Below are 14,756 nucleotides of genomic sequence, written 5' to 3' on the forward strand. Positions count from 1 at the left end.
CATTGAAAATAGCAGATCTACAAGTTCACAATGCGTCATGTTGTGAGCTTGTTATAGCCTTCTATATTCGATGTGCGACACCATTGTGTGATGGAGTATAAATGAAGCATAACCTGAACCTTGGCGGGGGCGGGGTGATAGCATCCTCTAGGGAAAAATGTGCAATGCTATCGCCCATGGGCAAACCCCTGTCTGGAACCAGTGAAGGAGCTGAACTTTTTGATTGATTTGAATACTTTATTTGATGAAAATGTAAACGGCTCGGATGTACAGTACAGTAACATACTTGGGCTAAAAGGATAACACAAAAAAGTCCTGGGGACTTGTTTCCATTGTGGTCCTATGTATTGCATTAATCAACAGCGCAACAAGGAAGCCAATCATGCCAGCCGTACTTCAGACTGGCTCTCGAGAAGGCTTTCATGCAGATGGCCTGCAGATGGAACATCCAATGGTCCGAGGTGAACCGGGGCCCCGCACTTGGAAGAGATACCACATGGCACGCTCAACCGAGTGACCCAGGTTCTTATGAATGCCTGAGCATAAGTGGAGCCTCCAATTAACAAGAACAAGGTACTGCGGAGGACGGGCCGTCTCCCCATTGGCTTAAACGGGGAAGTGTCCCCATTGGCTTAAAGGAGTGAAGGATAGCCAGGACAGCCAATGATGAATAGGTGTCGAATAGGTGTCGTGGATGATGATGTGCCTGTCTCTTTGTAGAGCAGCGCTTGCAGCAGCTGCTAAAAACAAGACTAGGAAAACCTAGTTAAGCCAGACCCTGCTACATGCCAGAGGGGATATGTGGTGGTGCATTCCCCACCCGTTTATGCAATATCCATGTTACTTGTTGTTCATACTCCATACTGTTTGCCTGTTATTAGATTCACAAAATAATGGGCTGGGCCTATTTCTTACAATATTACAACATCCAATCACCCCCAAATTGGAATTACATGTTGAGTCCAAAAGTGCTTTCACTTCTGCCCATAGGGGGCGCCACAAATGAGGTCTAAACCTCACGACTGAGACCCTGGGTAGGCCACCCGACCTTGAAGGAGCACACTTTTCTAGTTGTTGCTGTTTTTACGTGTATCCACGCTATTTTCATACTGCATAATAATGGTACTGTTCACCATAGTGCGTAGGTATTGAATCCACAGGAGTAACAGCAAGTAACAAACAACATCTGTAAAGCAGAAAGAGTCCATCACCTTTGGAGGCATGCAGTATGTACAGTACAATGAATAAAGTTGTCTGGCAGGAGGCTAAATCACTTCTGACGCATCACCTCAAATAAGCTTTAAATTGGTTAAATCTGTCTCTGAGGCAGAGTAGTCCTCAGCTCTGGAGGCAGATGTTCCATAATGTTGGCCAACAGAAAGCTAAACCTTTACTGATTAATCAACAGTAAGGATCCACTACAAACAGTATGACAAACAACATCTGCCTATGAGGTAGAAACACTCCTAATCAGCTTTGGGGGAATATGTGCCATAAAGTTGTCTGTCTAATGTCTATAATCACGTATGACCACTGCACTACTGTTGAAATCACTGACTGTAGGTGAAATAGATGCATGCCATTTTGATTGGCTGAGCCGCAAAAGTGTGTTTTTGCGCTGATCTGCCTATACGTCAACACTCAGGGAAAAAATTCAGCTGTGCCCTTGCAACCGTGAGATTTGCACGGTCGAGGTGATGTGCACAGGCGTGTACTGTCGTGAAGATGGGGCGGTTTGGTGCTGTCATGAAACTGGAACTGAGTGGTGGTAGCAAGTGAGGTGGACAGCGTTATCATGGAACAACCACTGAGTGTACAGGAGAAGGAGTTAAAGTACTTCTGAATGGATGAGACAGCAGTTCTTTACATGCATCAATAGGCCCATGCTACACATAAAATCAGCACTGAACAGGGGTTTAGTCACCGTGGCCAAAATGAGTCCCAGGTGAAACATTTTGTCCCGTTGAAACATTAGGTTCATCCGATGTATGCCTCAGGTCTTTTGTAGCTGCCATTGGTGGCTTGATACCAGGACCTCCTTTCCCTAAACCAGGGGTCTTCAACGTTTTCAGGCCAAGGACCCCTTAGCTGAGAGAGAGATGAAGCAGGGACCCCCTCCTCTATATTGTATAAAATTGTGTTTCAGATTAAACCTTTTTTGTTTATTTGGTCTGCTCTTTTTTCCCTCTACACCTATACCTCTTTAGCCAAAAATAGCAGATCCACAAGCTCACAACAGCGCGAGGCGTTGTGAGCTTGTAGATCTGCTATTTTTGGCAAAAGTTCTCCTCAGAAAAGGGATGCTTGGGTTCAAGTGGTTAATGTAAAAAAATAAATCATATCACACAATGATTTGGCGGACCCCCTGTTGTAACTCTGAGGACCCCCTAGGGGTCCCGGACCCCCTGTTGAAGACCCCTGCCCTAAACAGACATCAAGTGGATGTGGTCCATTTCCTTTTTATTTTAGATTAGTTTTAGGCTTTTCTGCCTCTATTGATAGTTATTAGTGAAGATAGACAGGAAGAGGGAGAGAGACGGGGGAGACACAAGCAGCAAAGGCCGTCGGGACCAGGACTCAAACCCGCAACGCGCTGTCAGGCTATCAGAGCCTAGGTGCCCGGACCGCTAGGCCAGCGGTCCAGGCCGATATGGTCCATTTCTGAAGCCTCACTCCAGGCAAACTGGAAAGTAATTGCTGATCGCACTCTGACTCAGTTAACCAGAACGTCTGCAAGAGACAAGTATTTGATGTAATGTATTTGTCACAATGTTTGGGATCAGTAAGCAAACTCACCTTGATCCTGGTGCAGGTGTGCCTTGAAGCAACTAGAAAAAAGTGTCCTTTGGGAGTTTGGCCCCTTCCTTCACTACGTGAAAGGACCCCAGATACGCCCTGGCCTCCTCCCAACTGTCCCCATCACCTTTGAGCGTAATCTACAGTACATAGATTACAGTACAAAACGTAGTCAGTAATGTAGTTTTGTTTTTGAAAAGCAGAAGTTATTAGAGAATATGTTATGATTGTGTTATTTAACTATAATAACTTTTCAAACATTGTGTTTGAATGAATGAGTTGTAGACAGAGCAGGTCCTTTATAAACAATCATGTCAGTTATTCCCTCATCTCCCACAATAAGAATAACTACATAATATAATTTAACTACATAGTCCAACCGACGTACGACGGAACATCGTGTGTGATTGCTCTGACACTCAATGTGCTTGTAATATTGTTGTGTTTTCGCAATCTGTCAGCAATGTACCATTTTGAAGAAAGGTACATCCTGTCTGTATTGTCTGTCATTATTGTTTCTCACCAGCATCACGGCCAGAAAAAAAACAGTCTACTTGTAGACATATAACTACAGTATATTAAAGCTGCAAAACATGGCACCACATGGCAGTTCATAGTGGGGAGAGAGAGCACACACTTAGTCCACTGTCCGTCGCCAGAAATGACGAAATGTCCGAGACAAATTATGTCAAAGCACGTCGGACATTGATGAAAACAAACAGAAGCGATGTATTGATATATAGGCTGATAGACTGAAGACTGAAGCAGTCCAGTCAGTGGAGTGGGCCTCTATACTTGTTCCCCTCCTTTTTTCTCTCTACACCAAAGCTCTTCAAGCAATTCCAAAATGCACTATACCAGGGGTCTTCAACGTTTTCAGGACCCCCTAGCTGAGAGAGAGATGAAGCAGGGACCCCCTCTATATTGTATAAAATTGTGTTTCAGATTTTTCCCCCTCTTTTTTCCCTCTACACCTCTATACCTCTTTGCCAAAAATAGCCGATCTACAAGCTCACAACGCCTCGCAGTGCGAGGCGTTGAGAGCTTGTAGATCTGCTATTTTTGGCTAATGTTCCCCTCAGAATAGGGATGCTAGGGTTCAAGTGGTTACTGTAAAAAAAAATCCTCTCACACAAAGATTCGGCGGACCCCCTATAGTAGCTCTGAGGACCCCCTACGGGTCCCGGACCCCCTGTTGAAGACCCCTGCACTATACTGTATCTGTGGTGGTGGTTGTGGGGGGTTTGTACATCTGTTTTTGCCAAATGTGTTTGGCAAAAACACATTTGGCATGATCAAAATAGATACACTAGGATTCATAGGATGTGGCTAAAAATACTGATGATACAAGAACCACAATTTGACAGGTGAAGAAAGATTTTACTGAAATTGCCATAATAAGAGATACTGTAACAACAAGAGCAGTATTAAATGTGACCAATCACAAATCTGATCACATTTAGGGGCAATCAACAAACACAAATCATTAATGTAAAAATCTCTTTACTTGGGATTGTTAATGTATTTTATAGGGCATAATTATGATATTCTGCTTTATAGCTGGTTGGTGAACTAAAATATTTTATTCATAAATATATATGCTTTTATATTTTTATCCATGCACCCTGACCTGAAAAAACAAAGCAAGTAAACAAGTAAATGGAAGCAATGGGAAAAGCTGATAAGAGCATAACATTTCTACACCCAGGTAATACCTAGCATACACTGCTCTAGATATGGTGCAAACAGCGGGACTGTTGGTGGTTTCAGCTACCATGATGAATTATACACCGGTGCCTGTCTGTGTTAACATTCCCCTTATTTTCTATTCCATCATATGTCAATCAGAGAGTATTTAGGACAAGGTGTTCAAGTATCCACTGGTTTTGCATATGGTTTTGCATACTTGGGTTTGTCGTCTATTATTCTCTCAACACTCAAGCATTAGTGAGTTGCACGCATGCACGCTCGCTCACTCGTACGCACGCACGTCCGCACGCACGCACGCACGCACGCACGCACACAGTGTTAGATGCTGTAAAGGAGAGTGCCCTGAGTCGAAGTACACATGACTCAGTTCTCAATCTTTATCATTTAATGTGGTACTGTTTGTCCAAGCATCTGTTAATGTCAACCACCCATGAGTTGAAAAGGGATTAATCATGTACCTTGACACTTAGAGTGGGTTAGGGTTGGTTGTTTTATATAATGTCAGGTGAAGCTGCTTGATGTACAGCGGTGATGTCTTTCAGCCAGCAGGGCAGTTTTTAGGGATTATGTTCACTGTAAGTGGGGGAATGGTCATAGCGAACCATGAACACTGCAGAATGGATCTGTTTGTGAAAAGAGCACACTCAAAGATTTCTTCTTGTTTGTGTCTGCTGCCAGTGCAAAAACTACATGCACGATTTCAGCTGTCAAACTGCTCTGCTCTGCTAGTCAACATCTGTGGATGAAAAGCAGCTTAGCACACCAGAAACAGAAGGCTGTATTTCAATGAACTTGTGTCTGCTATCTACCAGAGAAATGCGACCTCATTCAGGGATGGAGCGAGGCGTCTTCCTCATGCTTTTAATAAAACCCAGTGCTCTAAATGAAAGTATACACTCGCATGTTTATTATGCCTTGACTCAGAATGGGGAGAAAATGCATTCGGTTATGAATCAATATTTTTGGACAATTTTAATATCGCCATAATGACTCACAACCCCATATAGTCTGCATATTGAGGAAAACAAGAAAAAAGATTTGTTTTATTATGTTACAAGCGGGCAAAATGATGCTGATTCACATTTCACACTTTACTTGTGGTGTTAAATATGTGAGTATGCGCAAATGAAACTGTTAAGGAAGAAGCTACAATAAAGAATCACCAGGACTCGTCAGTGACGTCACCATCATGCAGAAGGGCTTCAGACTTCAGACAGACAGGACCATTGAACCATGAAATGCCTCAATTGGTGATGTCAATGTCCTACTCATGCCAACTTCATTCTGGGGAAAAGCTACCCTCTTTGATACATTACTGTATCATATGAAGATTTGTGCAGCACCCGCCCAGTTTCACTCAAGCAGGTTTTACAATATAAAAGGTGAAGCAAGGCTTCATTTGACAACTGCTGTATTTGAACTCTGGCAACGTATTAAAGTAATGCAATCAATATGCCTCTAGCTCATCACACAGTTAAACAGAGGAAGCTTGAGCTAGATGCCTGTTCCATTTAGATTAATCAGAGAATAGATACATAACCCTAAATATAACCCAAGAGCAGTGGATTTTGTGTGTTGGTGCACTTGGTATGCAAATTATTTGGTTGAAATTATTTGGTTAAGATTTTTGCTCCACATTTTGGCCACTAGCTAGGGCACCCAGAGCCATTGAGATTGAAAGAGTTGTGCCATCTCTGTTCTCCATCGCCGGCTCAACGAAATATAGACCTATTGGTTTTTATAGATATTTATATTGCACTAATCGGCATTAATTTTCAGCTGAATATGTATACCCCTGAAGGATTCAGTGTGTACTACCGTATTTTGCCAACACACTGTAATTAATTGTTTTTCTCTTTCTTTGAGGCTGCTTGTACATATTTTGCCATGTTTTTGCCATCATACCGGTAATGGGCATGCGTGTATTCAAGCCTTTATCACACCTAAATGGCTCCATCTCCCTGTCAGAATGGTATTGACCCAGTCCATTCAGTGAGTGAGCGTGGGATTTGTTTATCGGCTTCCATTTCTGTTGTATTCTCTGTCATGTAATGTTATGTTGTGTAATGTTGTTTTCCCTGAGCTGCAAATATCTGCAGTATGAACTCGATGAAGAAACACATTACAGTTATCCTCTCTACAACATATTGTCTCTGTTAGGAATGCAAATCAGGACATTTTTGCTGTTAGGGAGAGTAATAAGGACAAGAATCCATTTTTATGTTTTTCGGGGGAGCCATGAATTCTGAAATAAATCGAGAACTTTGTAAGAACTCATTTTGTATGCCTAAAATACAGACTACAATTATGCCAATCTGGCTGTTTCATTTATAAAGCCTGAAACATGCTCCACGCAAGTGCGGGTACAGCGTACGTGGACGCTTCAAGCTGCACATGATTGATTTCACACGTCGTTGCCTGTGAAATTTAATGAAATGAAATGAATGTGTCTCCTGAAAATTATAACGCGAAGCAAACATGACATCATGCGTTGCAGTGCGGGTTTCTATTGCAGGAACACCAGAATGAAGCCGTCTTCTTGGATTTGTGTTCTCTGCTCTATCTTTCATAATATACCAGGCTGTACTTTCAAATGTCGCTCTATGTGGGCTTGTTACCTCCAACAGTGCATCAGAGTGCATGTTGTGTATGTTCACTTGGGATGCACGTTTGGCGGTGCCAGGCATTGTAATTTAGCGTGGCACAGAGTGCCGCACTATGAGCTTGTTTATCTGCTATTTTTTTAAAGAAATCGTGAAAATGTGTGCAAAATATATATAGACATTTTTAACTCAAATATTTGCTTCTGGGGGTCCCTGGAACAAAATATTTTTAGATGGGGGGGTCTGCGGACAAATACATATCATTTTGTGTGGTCCTTGACATGAAAAAAGTGTGAGAACCACTGATAATATAGCAATCTTTCTGAAATCCATATTTTCCCTACTATTTATGTTTTGACATCCAGGTATCCGGGACTGTCCGGGACGTAAATGAAATGAAGTGCATGTGCGTCCGTGTGAACTGTCCTATCAGCGTCCTCGCTCAATGTTCTGTGATTGACAGCAAAGGTTGGCCAATCAGGTGCCGAGTTCGAGTGAAACCGAATGGAACCGAGTGCAGCCGACAAAAATGGAACGAGCCGCCATTTTTTCTGTGCCCTGGTTTTGGTTTTGGTTTTAAAACTTTAAAACGCTCTCACATTTCTTTTTTGAGGCACAGAATTTACTTTTAGATATCGTTTGTCAATTTAGTTGTTTAACTTCATATATGTGGTCAATTTATCATGACAGAGCCTATTTAAAAATAAAAAATCAGAACCGGCAGGGGCGGGCAGTGCCACGTATGTATCCGAATAAAGCAAGCTATTTTCGGCATAGCCCCTTCAAAAGTCCCCTTGCGTCATATTGCTGGTGGTGGGAGAAATGAGCTGCTGATTGGCTGATGGGGAACGAACTGCTCATTGGCTGAAGGGGTTGTCAGTCAACGGTACTAATCCAGCCCAGCTCTGTTTGACAACATTTTTTTATTTATTTTTTGATCTCTGAAGTTGCCTAGAACCCCTTTAAAGAAATATATATCAGATCTACAAACTGCGTGAGCTTGTAGATCTGCTATTTATTTAACCCCCAATCCAACAGTTGATGCTGAGTGCCAAGCAGGGAGGCATTGGGTCCCATTTGTATAGTCTCCGTTATGACCTGGCCTCCCACACTCAGAGCGGACACTCTTAACCACAAGGCCACTGAGCTGGTGATGTTTCAGGCTTTGCTTAGTTTAATCACAGGTCACACTATTCTCAATGGATCACATCTGTCTTATAGCCACTCGTGTCATCCCACTTTCAGATCAATGTAGCTTCTACTCGGGTTGGGGCTCAAACCCAGTAACCCTGGGATTTAATTTCCAAGGGCAAGCATTGTCAATGTGGCTACATACAATCTGAGAGTCCCCAAGTGGCTCAGGCATAGGAATGCGTGTGGTTCTGTCTGTGAACTGGTCATTGCACAACCATGCATCAGTGAAATGAAAGCGAGTAATTCCAAGCCAAAAAAGCTAAAATTAATTGAATCTACCCTGCTTGGAAAATAGCCAATTCTGTCTCAAATAAATTTGGCTCAATGTTTTTAGTGACACAACATTAAAACAAACAATTTCTCACCAGCCCACTGGCCCGTTACTATGATGACAAAGACCACTGACTTGCATGTACTGTAACACACCTACTATTCATGTTGTGGTGGTAGGCAGCAATACAAAATCAAAGAGTTTAGGATAAAAGACACTCACGCAACTGAATGATTCTAGCTGCTGAAAACTTGCAAAAGGTTTATCTATTTCTAAACTTTGAATTTGTTTGCAGTTATTAATTTCTATTGCTTTCTGGATATAAGACTCATCATTTTGGGATTTTACTGTATTTTGTCACATTTATTAATCTACTGTATATACAGAAGAGTACCGAAGTCTGACGTAATTTACGCATCCTACCTGGGTCACAGTTATTTTCCCCCGATTCTGTGTGCACAGAACAGCAAAGCCCGTTTTTTGATTTCACCAAATGTCAGCTGTTTATTTGCGTTTTTGTGTTCGCTGGCTCCCGGGTTGCCAGATCATGTGCGCATATCCCCCCACGGGTATGGACTAGTTTTTATAATTTTTATAATTCTTATGAGACGATTCTAAGATGGCCAATGTTATTATCCGTAGAGAAAATATTTCCGTGACCATGGGAATGAGCGAGTGACATCAGGACATCAGGAGGTATTCTATTTTGTTGTTGATCAAACGTCGGGTTGTGTAGCCTACTGTTTGACTTGCACACATGCGCTGCCATTGACAATCAATGAGACAGCTGCTAAGTAGTTCACATAAATGCAAGATGTCCTTGTTCAGTGAAATGGTTTCCTTATTCGTGCTCTTTTCAATCATGCAAGCTTAGAATGCATTGGGCATTATACTGTCTCTTGGCTGAAAATCCTTAGTTTTTCTCCTTTTTACCTCTCCCAACGGAGTTTGACAGGGTTATGTTTTCTCCCTATTACATTAGTGTTGTTCTGTTTGTCTTATAGCATTATGACGCGAGAACGGGTGGCCGTATTTTCATGAAACGTGGTGAGAATGATCAGAAGGTTGCCCTTATTAGATGATTAATTTCTGTGTGGAAAAGGTCGAAGGTCAAGGTCACACACGTGGCCGAAGGTTAAAATTGAGAATGGATGGATGATACTTCATGAAACTTGGTGGGCGTGATCAGTAGGTTTTCCCAAAGATATGACTTCTGGGTGGAACAGGTTAAAGGTCAAGGTCATGGTTAAAATGACATAATCTATCGTATCTCAGGTGGAAGGCAGAGGCATGCATTCTACTTAGTTAGTGCAGTCTTTCTAGTTTAAGATGATTTTAACTGGGTTCATATGCAAATTCATATTTTTTTTATTTGTGTTTGTTTTAATGTTTTTACATGGGAAACTACGTATATGTACACTATGCTGCCTTCTTGGCCAGGGTCCACTTGAAAAGTGGTTTTACCCTGGTTAAATAAAGGATAAATAAAATGTAATTCTTATTGGCAAGGATTGAAGAGCACACGCATCAGCTCTAACCTGCAACTTGTCTGTGTCTTCTAGGTGCGACTAGCTTCCTGACTGCAGCCCTGGACGAATCAGGAGCTCCCAGGAAGAAGATGGATGAGAGCAGGATGCGAGCTACCCCCAACCTCACCATGTCAAGCTAGGAAACGCTGTCTGCATCTCTGATGTTACCCTCTTACCCCCCCACAGATCCTCCTTTTACCCACTATATCTCCCGTTCTCAGCTGAAGAAGGTTCATTAGTGTCCGCCTTTCGACACCCAACTACAACCCTTGTGATATTATGACTAAGAGATCCCTTATCTTGGACATGTTGCTTTTCCCTGCGAGAGCCGCCAGCCTGCCGGGCTGTGCTGGGAGACGTCGCAACAGTGCTCAACAGATCTCAGATCATTGTTTGGTGTGGCTTTTGGGGCTAGTCCTCCACCTGGCCCTGTCCTCATGTCAACGTGTCGACTTGAAACACCCCATAGTCACCACTGGCTATGGGAAATTGCGCGGCATCAGGAAGGAGCTCAACAGCGAGATCTTGGGCCCTGTAGAACAGTACCTGGGCGTGCCCTATGCCACGGCACCTATTGGCGAGCGCCGCTTCCAGCCACCAGAAGCACCGGGCTCTTGGCAGGAGATCCGTAACGCCACCCATTTTGCCCCCGTGTGTCCCCAGAACGTGCACGGAGTGTTGCCTGAGATCATGCTGCCAGTGTGGTTCACAGACAATCTGGATGCTGCTGCAAGCTATGTTCAAAACCAGAGTGAGGACTGCCTGTACCTCAATGTCTATGTACCCACTGAAGATGGTGAGTTTGGCTGGACACAAACTGTTTTGCAGTGAATTACAATTGCAAATATCGATAGATGGATGGATAGATAGATGGATGTATGGGCAAATGCACGTGTCATAGCAGCACAGTAAGCATGAAACACAGGGTTGGTACAGGGAAGAGTAGAGAGATGACTAAGATTAATATAACAATTTAAGTACGAATATATGAAAGATAATACATAAAAATAAGTTGACTTGAATTTTGACCTAGCCATTTGCACTTGGTCTGACTGGGTTCACATAATGTATAATATTTTAATAAATATAGGCTTAAGTATAATGTACAATTTACACTGCTGTTTCTGCTTAGGAGTACAGTTTGTACTCCTCTCCTTTATGTCCTGGTGCAACTGTCATTTCTGTTTCAGTACAAGGATATTATATTGCAGTTTGTCCTTGAACTGGTATCATTTTCTCAAATTACAGCAGATTTTCTAGAATTACATAGGCCTACAGTACAGGAACTGCTTGAGTTCACTGCTTGAGAAAAGTACTGTACTCTCTTTGATACACCATTTTGTATGAGCCCACACAAGGTCACATCCACAGCCAATTGTCTTCTGAGGAAAGTAGCTATTTGTTGTTACAGAATTCCCACTAATTTGCATATGAGAGTTCTGACAACAATAACAGAGGTAGCATACAAATCTTGACTTCATGTCTCAGTGATAGTAGGAATACACCTACTTTAACTAGCTTGAGACTTGCTCTACCACAATCTTTTGTATGTCACTGAACCACAATTATAAAAAGAGAAAGAAAAAAAGGTCTTCTAAATGTAGATGCCGTTTGGGCGTTTTGTCTGTTTTTAATACAAGAGAGAAATATAATTTTAAGCTTGTAAATGTAATGTGACATTTGACTTGTTAAGCGTTCTAAATGAAGAACAGGAGAGAATGCACAAAGCTGGTCAACAGAAGGTATGCATACTTATATGCGATAATCTCTTTCTATGGATGGCAACTGTAAGACTTGCTGGCAGGGCCAAAAGCTTGCAGCTTAGCGACAATTGATATTTCCCCATGAGAATGAAGCGGAAAGTATATTAAAATAAACATGAGCAGGTATGGATGTGCAGTGCGTACCAGGGGACCCTTTGTTCTTCAGGTCATGAACATAGGGTTAGGTGATGTTTACAGTAATATGATATTGCTGAATATTTTGGAATATAGTGTAGGTATCATTACACCATTAGCTAAGGATATTGTTCCTGCACTGCACATAACTCCAAATGTGATTTAGGTAGAGTTGGTCACATACTGAACTTGTGCTGTTGGCATAAATCTGACTCATAAAATAAATATGAAAACTTAATGAAAGCACTGTAGCAGTGATGGGCTGTAGAATATAGTGTTATGAACTGTTAGTAACATTAGCATTCGTGGATGTGTTTGCTCTGTGCAATGTTAACTAGTAAAGCCTAGGTATTGGTTCTGACCCTTTCTCCCAACCCCCCTTTATATTTTCCTTTTTTTGTCCCTGGAATCCCTCCCTACTGAATGTTCAAGTATGCTAGAATTATTTTCTATTTTCCTTGGAACTTACACCTCCTTGTAGGGGGTCGATTGTCAAAATAATAGCCAAAATAAGGAATGACGATGAAGTAATTCGTTCAAATACACAATTCATGAAATCAATCACGTATTGATTTATTGGTTTATTTAATTAGTGCGGGCCGCTATACGGATATGGATATGGATGGAGATCCCTGATGTCATCAATATATGCCCATATATCATGGAGCTGACGCTATACGGCCCTCACACCTACGTTGCACCGTTGATCTGACTGATATGCCCAAATATGGAGATCTCTGTATCTGTCAGTCCCTGTCCCTTATATGCCCATATATGGATGGAGATCCCTGATGTCATCAATATATGCCCATATATGGGCATGCCCCCTTTTGTGCCCATATATGGAGCTGACTTATTTGTTTGTGCCTGATGCCATGACGACACATTTAGGTTAGACAACGCACTCCATATTTGGGCGTAGCTGCATTGGGAACTCCTTTTATGGTTATAACCCGAAAATTCAAAACATGATATGGCATTTGATTAAAATCCCAGGAGTAAGGCTTCCTGTCTGTCCAACTGCACATTGCATGGATGCTGTGATGTGGGCATCACAGCAGGCTACTGGACCCAAATCTTCAGAACTGTTGTTGGCTTGGCAGCTGTTTACTGATGATACAATGTTGCCAAGGAATATAATCTTGTTTACTGTGTAGCCTCCTATGCTAAAGTTAATCTTCCGGTGAAAACCTTGGCTAGGATACTACAAGCAAACTTACACTTTTGCATGAGCAGTTTCGGTACGCTTCTTGCATCAACGACCCATTGGACAACAGCAGCGAAAGCAGATGGACAAGCAAAGAGACATGATAACATCAAAGGCTAATTCCCCGGGCAAAGCAGAAGCTAGTCATGATCGTAAGCAAGTCTAATGATAAATTGCTGAAACGTATAAGATTAATGAGTGCACTTAAGATCTGCCAACCCAGCCAACAAGTTTGTGCATCATTGCTGTTGAAGTATTATAGTGTAGTTAGATTCTCCTGTCTTCCCTACAGCAAGACGCAGAGCTGCCATAAAGAATGGTTCCACAACAGTGATGCGCTGAACGTGAGCTCACGTTTTGCTTGGCTGCATCTTGGCAACATTCCAGCCAAATATCTATTTTACTGATAAGTGCTTCAACAAAAAAGATAGAACAGTTCAAGAGTCATCAGCAGATCTGGAGTATACATATTTAGTTGAGGACAGGAGGTCTGGAATATTGTATTATATGAGCAAATGAAGAGCGAACCGCACTGCAGAGGAACTGTTATATGAATTGGCTTTGATGCCAGATCAAATTTATTCTGTCATTTTATTTTCTCTTATTTCCGTTTCATTCTTGGTTGTCTTGCAGTCCTTGATCTTATGAAAATACGGGCAGGTACAGGAAATCAGAAATTGAGTAGTATAGTACCTGAGTACCAGCTGCACGCACGCATCCATGCACACGCTGTATGAGTTAGCTAATTAGCCCGGAATCTCAAGGTTTATGTAATTTCATGTGTACAACAGAGGGTTACTTATAACATTAAGTACCTGTGGAATGAGATGAAAAATGACTGCTACCAAGGACATTGCAGAAATGTTGTTCATAATGACCAGCAGAAAGGTTGTTGTAGATTAACAACAACACTCCATCATGTAATGACAACTGCATCTAGAATAACCTCTCTAGTGTGTTAGTTGAGTCATCATCTCCTAGAGAAACTCTTAACGCATTCAATCCGGGAATGCACCTGTGTCATTTTTAGATGTCTTTTGCTATTAAAAGATAGGAGATATACAAGCTCATAGCGCTGTACCGAGTGCCACGCTATGAGCTTGTAGATCTGCTATTTTCTTTCGTGAACATTTTGTTAAAATCTTTGAATATATATAGGCCTATATCTTTTAAAGCGAACATTTGTAACTCAAATCTTTGCTTCTGGGGGAGGGGAGGGTGGTCCCTGGCTGGAACAAAATATTTTGAGATGGGGGTCCGCGGCCAAATACATATCATTTTGGAGGTCCTTGACATGAAAAAGAAACCAGTTAGGATTTAGAAGACATTTGTAGATGCGTTCCCGGATAGAATGGGTTAAGGAGATGGACATGGACATGAGGGATGTAGCATCTCTGCTCAAGTGTTATTTGAACAATAATGATCTCTATAACTATGTTTTGCGGTAGCTATCTTGCATATTCCTCCCTACAGTGATGCCGAGAGGCTTAATTCTTTCCTGGGGGATTCCTAGAGTGCAAACGAGTGCAACTGGTTTAACTTGTAGCT

General features: G+C 42.0%; 1 protein-coding gene across 1 annotated transcript in view; it reads left to right on the forward strand.

The window, feature by feature from the left end:
• Positions 1-14,756, forward strand: part of nlgn2b (neuroligin 2b) — an 84,913-nt gene that overhangs the window by 32,833 nt on the left and 37,324 nt on the right. The window contains exon 2 of the mRNA XM_084074927.1: positions 10,137-10,899. Within this exon, the coding sequence (XP_083931053.1) occupies positions 10,383-10,899 (517 nt within the window). The 5' untranslated portion in view covers positions 10,137-10,382. The remainder of the gene's footprint in view (positions 1-10,136; positions 10,900-14,756) is intronic.

Source organism: Gymnoscopelus microlampas (genome assembly GCF_963454915.1).
Source record: "Gymnoscopelus microlampas genome assembly, chromosome: 12".
In the NCBI taxonomy this organism is placed as follows: Eukaryota; Metazoa; Chordata; class Actinopteri; order Myctophiformes; family Myctophidae; genus Gymnoscopelus; species Gymnoscopelus microlampas.